This window comes from Cynocephalus volans, chromosome 8, assembly GCF_027409185.1.
Source record: "Cynocephalus volans isolate mCynVol1 chromosome 8, mCynVol1.pri, whole genome shotgun sequence".
Lineage (NCBI taxonomy): Eukaryota > Metazoa > Chordata > Mammalia > Dermoptera > Cynocephalidae > Cynocephalus > Cynocephalus volans.
Window position 1 is genome coordinate 8,604,565 of NC_084467.1, and position 9,640 is coordinate 8,614,204.

The window sequence follows — 9,640 nt, forward strand, 5'->3', positions numbered from 1 at the left end:
GAGGGCCCAGCCCATCTAGCCATAGCCACATAGCAGACACTGGGAGGCCACACATCAGGGCCCATGCAGAACCTCACACCCAGGAGTACCCAGTCAAGGTCAGGGATGTGATTCCAGACTTTGTTATAAATACATGTGTTTGGTGAATGAGGGGGCGACAGAAGGCAGAGATGGCGCTGTACACAGCTGGTATAGGCTTGGAGGCTGAAAGCCACACAGAAAGACACATCGCACAGACAGTCCGCCCAGCAGGGCAGGCTGGGCAGCATTCTGGGCCTGTAACACTTGGTCGGTGGGCGAGAGCCGGCAGGAGGTCTGGTCCGGGGCTGGTGGGGCCCAGGCACGCCAGAGGCTCCTTGGCCCGAGGTCCTGGGTGGTGTCAGCAGTGGCACCTGGACTCAGCTCACATCATTCAGGGCCTGTGGGACATACAACCAGTCAGGAGGGTGGCCTGGGTACTGGGGGCTGGGCCATCCTGGGGGTGGGCCAAGGCTGCCGGTCGGGCGCTCACCCTGCGCGCAAACTCGGGCAGCACGAAGGCGGCGCGGTGCACGTCCGAGTTGTAGTATTGCAGCTGCATCTGCTCCACCTGCTTCTGTGCCAGCTGCCGCACAGGCTCCCGGAAGTGGGTGCTCTGGGGAGGGGGAGGGGGCATCAGGGGGGGCTCTCCATGCCCACCTCCCCCCCTCGGCGGTCCCCAGCTCACGGGGTTTTTGCTGCAGAGCATGAAGCCGATCTGGCCGCTGGGGTAGGTGGGGATGGTGCAGTAGGCATAGTCCACCACGGGGAAGAGGGACTTGCAGAACTGCCGCATTTCCTTGATGAGGTCCAGGTGCAGCCACTGGCACTCGCCTGGGGGAGAGGCCACATGGCATCAGCATCAGGCACTGCCCAGCCCACCCCAACCCCGCTGCTCAAGGCCAGGCTCACCCTGGCAGCAGAGAATGCCGTCCTCCTTGAGGGCCGTCTTCATGAGCTGGTAATAAGATTCCTTGAAGAGGCTCTCAGCAGGGCCTACAGCAAGGAGGGCAAGGGACAAAGAACACACTCTGGCTGAGACCTCAAGGGCCACCGTCATCCCCCCACAAACCCACAGCTGCCCAGTGGCAGAGCCAGGATTTGAAGCCAGGTCTGTGGAATTCAGAAACCAACCATAGGTGCAGGGATCCACTGCCCCACCTGAGGGGACACCACATTTTAATCTCAGTCCTGGGGGATTCTCATCAGCAGAGGAACCGCCACCCTAGGCCTCGGTCCAAGCCTAGAACCCACCCCCACACCAGTGACGGCCAGTCAAGAGAGGAGGGGACAATAAGAGGAAACTGGGGCCTCAGTGGGCCCAGGCCATACCCGCACTCTCCTCAGCTCCCTAACTTGTGAACTTTGGACCTGTTCCCCACTACTGTCCTGAGCCATGTTAGGTGGGGGAGATGAAAACAGAGAAGGGAGAAGTCCAGCTCTGGTTCTGGGAGGTCCCTGTCCTCTAGCATGAGACTGGCCTCCAGACTGGCAGCTGAGAGTGCCCAGGGGCCCATCCTGTGCTTACCCATGGGGTCTGAGGAGTCAGTGATGATAACGTCAAAGGCATCCTGGTTCTGTTTCATGAACTCAAAACCGTCACCCACGTGTAGGGTCAGCTTTGGGCTAGAATAGCCAACGGCCATCCCTGGCAGGAACTTCTTAGAGACTTGGATGACATCCTGGGGAGGGGGACAGGAGGGACCAGGCTGGGCCATGGGAGTGGGGGCTCTGGGCCAGACACCAGCCAGGTGAAACTCCCAGCAGTGCCTTCCAGCCTGGTCACCCTGGGCAAGCCCTTCCTTTTTGGAACCTGTCTCCTCATCTGTAAAATGGGAAGAACCCTGGTGCCTCAACCCTTCATGGAGGGCTGGCTCTTGCTTGCTGCTCCAGCCCCATCTCTCACCATCCCTGTCCCCTCCCCCCAGATCAAACGGTCCCATCTGAGTGGCTTTCTTGCTATTTCCTGCTTCAGAGGGTTGCCAGTTCCAACCTCTGGCCAGGAGAACCTTCCCCCACCTCCATGCAGCCAGCTGCTTCTGAAGCTGGGCCCCCATAAGAGTATCTTTAAAAAGTTTTTCTTGGGCCAGCCCGTGGCTCACTCGGGAGAGTGTGGTGCTGGTAACATCAAGGCTGTGGGTTTGGATCCTATATAGGGATGGCCGGTTCACTCACTGGCTGAGCGTGGTGCTGACAACACCAAGTCAAGGGTTAAGATCCCCTTACCGGTCATCTTTAAAAAAAAAAAAAAAGTTTTTCTTTGTTCTTATATGCAGCCTCTATAAACATAAGGGTTAAGAGCAAAAGCCGAGCCTCCCTTCTCTTCTCCTGTTTTCCTAATCAACCTTCTTGAACAAAGGCATTCCAAAGAAAGGCCAAGCTGATTATTAACCTATACTCTTGCTTAGAAAAGACTGCGTTAGACATTCACATTAGCCAAGAGTCTGAGTCAGGGACTTTAAAGTTCCAGTGATGCTCGGCTCATTGTCTTTGAGTTTTCCAGCTCCGAGATGACATCAAGGACTTGAGGCTCACCAGAGCACTGACCACAGACCCCATGATGTCAATGAACCCTGCTTATCATGAAATCCTGACCCCTGACTCCAGCCACCTACAGACCCTGTGACCCCCCACTTCACTACCCCCTACATGTACCTGCATTCCTTTTTTCCCTTTAAGAACCCTAAACTTGGGACTGACTAGTTAGCTCAGTTGGTTAAGAGTGGTGTTACGTGAACACCGAGGTCTAGGGTTCGGATCCCTGTGCTGGCCGGCCACCCAAAACAAACACAAAAAAAGCCAAACCCCAAACTTCAGTCAGTTGGAGAGGCGGGCTGACTGCTACTCTGCTCATCCCTTCTCCGAGCTGTAAATAACGTCCTTCCCAGCATTATTTTTTTGTCTCTCATTGGCTCTTGATGCAAAGGGCAACCGAACTCAATTAGATCTTTTTGGCTTAGTCACACTTCTCACTCAGGCCCCATCTCAGACGCCACCTCCTTGAGGCCTGCCCTGATCACCTTCTACTCTTTAGCCTGTGCCCTGCCTTTTCCTTTATCCATTGCCTCTGTCGTGACTTTATCAGATTACCCTTTGACGTCTCCTCTAACTAGGACATCAGCTCCAAGGAAGCAAGGACCGACCCGTCCACCACTGCAGCCCCAGCACCTGGAGCAACACCTGGCACATAGCAGATGCTCACTAGATACATGCTGAGTGCACGGGGCAGATGGACCAGTAGTTGAAATGTCCCTGGGCCCTCCGTGGGACTTAAAAATCAGCCCTTAGTCTTACTAAGAACTAGCATCAACGGTGGACTCACTGTGTGCTGGGCTTTACTATCCAGTTTTCCTACTGCGTCCTCCTGACATCTGATTACCAGATGAGCAAACAGGTCCAGAAATGTGAGCGCCTTGCCCAAGGGTACACAGCCAGTTCAGGGAAGAGAAGGTTGGAGGTGGAACTGGGACTCGAACCCAGACCTGTTGCCTGCTGTGCACTTACCTCGTCGATCTCGCACTGGACCACGGACTCCACAGACGGGTGCTTCACCACCTCCCGCAGGACGCCCCCGTCCCCGCCCCCGATGATCAGCACCTGGGAGGGGAGGAGCAGTCAGGGCAGGGGTCCCAGCACCAGCCCCAGCAACCGGGCTCCAGCACGACTTGCCTCAGCTGGCACTGAGCAGGTGTGCTCACACAGAACCATCTGGCTCTTCTTGTATGCAGCTGGCCAGTATGGGGATCCGAACCCTTGACCTTCGTGTTATAACCTGAGCTGTAACCAACTGAGCTCACCGGCCAGTCCTCAGAACCATCTGGAGCAAGGCTGTTCCTCGGATCCTCTGACCCACAGGCCTCATCACTCCATTCTCTCTCTACTCAGAAACGCTTTCCAGTCTCCGCAACCTGGCACAGGAGGTCCCCTTTTCCTGGAGGCTCCTCCTAGGGCTGCTCCTTAAACTTCAGGCCTCAGGGGGAACCGTTCCTCAAAGACTGAGTCAGCCTCACCCCTTCTGAAGCGGCGACCCCCCCCCCCCCCCGTCCTTCCTAGCACTGTCTCTGATAGCCGTTTAGGCAGCGTCTGGCTGAGCACGGGGCACACCTGGGGCCTCCCCCAGACCAGCACTGTTCCCCGGGACACACCGAGCTCGAGGCTGAGTCTTGGCAGGGGCGGGGCTACCTTTCGCGGGCTGGGGTGGCTGCAGAGCGGCAGGTTGGCTATCATCTCCTGGTAGGAGAACTCGTCCCTCTCCGTGCACTGAATGACGCCATCCAACACCAGCACGTTGCCGTAGGTCTTACTGCGGACGGGAGTGACAGTCGGGGATCTGGGTCCTCTGGGGTGAGAGGAACGTGCCCCAACCCGCCCTGGGTGAGAACCGTCTCCCCAACCCCGCCAACGGGTCCCCAGGGGCGAGTAGGCAGAGTGACACGTGGCGAGGATAGGCAGGCGGGCCCGCCGGTGGGGGCGGGGGTTGGGCTCGGGGTCTCCTTGGTCTCTGACGTGTCCCGGGACTGACACGTGGAACTCGGCGCACACTCTGGTTCCCTCTCCGACCAAGAGGTCCGCCCGAAACGCCAGCCCCCAGCCCAGGGAGGCGGGATGCAGGGAGAGGGGACCGGGACAGGAGAATCGCCTAGTTCGCCATAACTTCTGACAGTTTTGCGGGGGGAGGGCCGGGGGGCGCGGCGGCTCAGGGGCGGTCCGAGCGGAGGGAGGCAGGACAGGGCTCCGGCCTCAGAGGGGGTGGTCCGGGCCGGAATCGGGACAGGACAGGGCCGGCCGGCTGCGGTCACAGCTCGGAGGGGGTCCCGTGGGCTGGGCTGTGAGCCGTCGGGGGGCCGGGACGCACGCGGGCCGGCGGTGGTACCTGCGGAAGACAAGGATGTCCTGGTACCGCGAGCGCTGGTGGTGCAGCAGCTGCTCCACCTGCAGCGACAAGGCCTGGCCGGGCCACAGGCTGCAGGTCTCGCGGAACCATCCCTCGCGGATGGCAGCGGAGCCGGAGGCGGCGGGGCCGTCGGGGCCAGGCTCCATGGCAGGCGGGCGGGCGGGCGGGCGGAGCGCGGGCCCGGGACTGCAGGCCGCGCGGAGCCGCAGCACAACGGGACCAGCTGCGCCCGCCGCCCGCGCCGCAACCTAACCCGGCGGCGGGGCGGGGCCTGCCTCGGGGGCGGGGCCCTGGCTCGCCAATGGCGTTGCGGCCGGGCCGGGCGCTCATTGGCTGCCGCTCCACACCGCGGCACCGACTGGCTGGGTCGCGCCGTCCGCCGCGGCAGCAGGGTAGTGCGGCCCGTTCCCGGGGCCACGTGGGGCTGGGGCCCGGCGGCCCGGCTGGGGCCGTGGGGCGGGTTCCGGGGCGGGCCGGCGGAAGGGGTTTGGGGTCCCTCCTCCGGCCCCGCGCAGTCCGGGCTGTGCACCCTCCGGGCACCTGACCCCTTCCCGGGTGCCTGCCAGGGACCGAGCGAGGGGCCACGGGGCTCGGGAGGGGAAACGAGCTGACGCCTCGGGCTCGGCGCTGGGACGTGCGGCCCGGGCTCCGGCCTTCGGGCTGCAGGTACGGGAGCGGGCGGTCCGTCGTCGGGCGATCGGTTAGGTTGTTTCATTGCAGCGAGAGTAGAGTGCTACCGCTCGTCGCGTCCAAGATTTGGCTCCCTGTTGGACTTGAACGGATTGTGTGGTGCATCGGGGCGCATTTAGCCATTTTCTCTCAGATTATCTGAGCCATGAGCGTATGGCAGCTGACTGAGAAAGTGAAGCTCTTTTCTAGACGAGTTTCTAAATTTACCAGCAGTGTCCAGGAAGAGGCCCCGCCACATGCATGTTCAGCACCAGAAAAGACTGGCACGCAATTTTATGACAAACTAGGTCTTGCTCCTTGAAGGGTGGGCGGGAATGTGATGTTTTTATGAAAACGTCAAGGAACTCCTCAGAATCACATTAAGCATGCTAATTACCAAATATTAAATGGTAATTGCTGCAGGCGCAGTTCGAATGCCAAGGAAGGAAGATGCAACTGGTATAAACTACTGGTGACATTATGTCAGGGATGTTTTTTGACTGACGTTTTTGCAGCCTCCACCTGGAGACGGGGAACATGTTCCCTGTCTCTTAAACCGAGCAGAATAACACAGTGTTGTTTATCAGCTGAGTAACAAGGCTTTTAAGCCTTACAGCACCAATGTGCCTTGGCTGACTTTAAGCTCCTTTTAAAGGGGGAGGTAAGGCCCAGCCCGTGGCTCACTTGGGAGAGTGTGGTGCTGCTAACACCAAGGCCATGGGTTCGGATCCCTGTATAGGGATGGCCGGTTGGCTCACTGGCTGAGCGTGGTGCTGACGACACCAAGTCAAGGGTTAAGACTCCCTTACCGGTCATCTTTTTAAAAATAAAAATAAAATAAAGGGGGAGGTAAGCCAAGGCAGTTGAAGAATTGCTAGGAGACACTCCCATGGAACTGTACAGAATCTGAGATTATTCACAGAAGGATCACAAAGTGGGTAAGGTGGAGACAATCAAAAGGTCCAGTTACTGCAGGCTTGATGGGTCCAACCATGTACTTGGGTCCACATGTTCGCATAACAGCTTGTACTTCCTCCATCAAGACGTTTGCACCTCTGGGTTGTAACTGCTTGTTTACTTGTGCATGTACCGTGAGCCAGAGTGGAGGTTCCACGAGGCTAGGGCTGGTGTCTGTAGATGGCAAGCCCCAGGTGACATACTGAGGGAAGGCTAGGCACCTCGTGGATCAGCTGTATTGACTTTCTTCTAGGCGGTGCATGGCTGACCCTAGACAGGAGCCCTGGCATTCCACAGGCACTGCACAGGGGAAAGTGGAGGATGAAGTCCATCCCATCCTCAGCATGTGCAACCTCAAATGATAGAGACCATAAATTACATCCTTTACCCTCCTGTAAAACAGGTGGAACTGTGGCTTCAGTCTCAAGCAGGAACAGTAAATGAGACTCTAGGCTGGGGTGTACAGGAGTTGCTCAGACCTTCCAGTTTCAAAGAAAATAAGGCCCTGAATAAATTATAGGCCAAAAAAAAAAAAACCCCAAATGTTTTCTCCAAGTATACAGCACCATGAGCCCAGAAATGCCACCCAAGTAGGAAAAACTGGTTTTGCCAGCAATAGCCATTATTGCGCAGTCCAGATAAAATCACAACTGATATGAGGGCACTCAAGTCATGGAAGGATTCATATTATCTTTTAATTCCATTTTTCCATGAACTTTTTGAGGTACCCTCATATTAAAAATCAGGATGGAGAAAACCAGGTTACAGCATGAAATGTTTTCCCAAATTCAGACCAATGTGCATGTATAATTCTGTTGTAAAGCATTACTGTCTGGTGGGTTGACTGACTACCCAAACCTCCTAAAAAGTGTTGATAGTTTATAAAAGGGCCTGGGGGCGGGGAGCGAGAGAGAGTGAGCCAATGGCTACTGCCCAAGGTAATGGTTGAAATGGGGCTGTCACCTGGTACGTGTCTCTGTCACCGGAGAGATGTGTTAGGTAGTTAGCACTTGAGAGTCATCTTTAAAGCAGTGTTCAGCCAGGCAGACAGCTGTGGTTATGAGTGGGAACAAATTTGGCCATTATGTGATGTTACTTGGTTGAGAATGCTTCTGGCAAGCTGCCTAAGGCACCGCAAACAGCAGCAGGCCTCCTTGAGCATAGATCCCTTCTGCTCATAAATTCTCTCTCCGCCTCCAACCCTGCTGGCCCTGCTAGATCCCTCTTCCTGGAGCACAGGCCCAGCCACGGCCCTCTGTGATCAGAGTTACTGAGCAGTTCCTGACTGGCTGACACACTTGCCTCTCCACGCACTGGCCCATCCTCTCTGGTCCTTTCCCAAGTGCTCTGCAACTTGATGATCGGTGGACCAAGGCTACAGCTGTCCTCTGAACACCACATGGCTTTCATCTCCACCCATGGGCTTGGTAGTTCTGAACTTTTGGCTCCCACAGACCAGTCAACCTTTGAAAACACACCTGGGGACTGACCTTGGCTTGTGAACTTTTTACTTTGCAAGAAAGGACATTTAAAAAGACCTCAAACTCTACTACTACAAAAACCCAAACCAAAACAAAAAAAACCCACCAAAGACACATTGTCACAAAGACAAAACTAGTAAGGAACACTTCCAAAGGAAGGACGAGGAATCATTTTACCTGTCTGAGCAACAGCTCTCCTTTTACCTCTGACCAGCGGTTGGCCAGCTGCACCTGCTTAGCCAGGCCCGTGGCACATGGGTCAGCTAAGGACAGTAGTTCTCAAACTTGAGCCCACCGAAGACTCACCTGAAGAACTGTGAGCAAGCTCAGGGTCTGGGCTGCCCCCAGACTCTGGCTGGTCTGGAGGAGCCGGGTTCTGCCTTTCTGACAAGTTCCTGGCTGGGCTCTCTCAGAGGCCTCTGCTTTGAGAAGCACTGGCTTAGAGAGTTCTCTGGACTTCCCTCCCTCTTCAAGGTCCAGCCAAACACCCACTTCATGAAGCCTCCTCGGTAGAAAATAATTTCTCACTTTAAAAAATTTCCACCTGTCCACTTTTTATAGCAGACATTGCTCTTTGTCCCTCAATGTCCATTCTTTCCAAATTCTGTAACAAGTGAGGCCTGGAATTTTAGCAGGGCACAGAGATGACAGAAATGACATTTCCCAGTAGTCCCCTTTTTTTGGTGGCTGGCCCACACAGGGATCTGAACCCTTGACCTTGGTGTTACAAGGCTGCGCTCTAACCAACTGAGCTAACCAGCAAGCCCTCCCAGTACCCTTTGCGTGGCCATGTGATTAAGTTCAGTGGGAAGTGGAAATGGGCAGTATCCTTTTAATAAAAGAGATTGGGTAGGGCTGGTCGGTTAGCTCACTTGGTTAGAGCATAGTGCCGATATTACCAGTGTTCAGGTTTTGATCCTAGTATTGGCCAACTGCCAATAAATACATAAATAAATAATAATAAAAGAGAGATTGGGTGCTCTTCTCTACTTCCAGCCGACTGGAATGAAGGTATAATGGCTGGAGCTAGGGAAGTCATCTGGGCTGTGAGGTGGAAGCCCTGCGTTCTAGCTGAGGATGGTAGAGCAACAGGATAGAAGCCTGTGTCTGATGGTCGTGAGCTGCCGTGCTAGCTCTGGACAAACCATAGTGACAATAGAGAAAAAACATCTCTCTTGTTAAGTCACTGATAGTTTGGCTTTTCTTCCACTCTCAACCAGTCTCGTCCTACCTAATACAAAAGCAGCCTGTCTTAGGACAGGACTGTTCTCAGCTGTTCTACTTGCCTGGGAGCTCTCAGTGGCAAAGTGATGTCTGATTTAGGCTGCTACCCTGCCCCTGACAGCATATCATACAGGAGACCCTCTCAATAATTTGTGGGATAAAGTTTAAAGATAAATGTTCCTAAACAGTATTTGTGAGAACAAAAACAATGGTATTCTGTGCTTTCTTGATTTAATAGCCCATCTCAGGATTAAAATCAAATGGAATTCTACAGAAACAATCAGAGATTGGGTCACAAATCTATATAAGTTTAGATGCTGCGTTATCAAGAATAGTACAAAAGATGGAAACCTAAATGTTTTATAATGGGATTGGCTAAAATTTTAGAACAAGAAAA

General features: G+C 55.0%; 1 protein-coding gene across 1 annotated transcript; it reads right to left on the reverse strand.

Annotated features, from left to right (window-relative positions):
- Positions 1–99: 99 nt before the first annotated feature.
- On the reverse strand, positions 100–5,145 carry SRM (spermidine synthase). The gene is made up of 8 exons (XM_063106083.1): positions 4,892–5,145; positions 4,201–4,321; positions 3,523–3,615; positions 1,547–1,700; positions 931–1,014; positions 707–852; positions 512–634; positions 100–419 (listed from the first exon to the last, which is right to left on the reverse strand). Exons 1-8 carry the CDS (start codon positions 5,056–5,058, stop codon positions 399–401), a joined length of 909 nt encoding a protein of 302 aa, XP_062962153.1. The 5' UTR covers positions 5,059–5,145; the 3' UTR covers positions 100–398.
- Between the last annotated feature and the right edge of the window lie 4,495 nt (positions 5,146–9,640).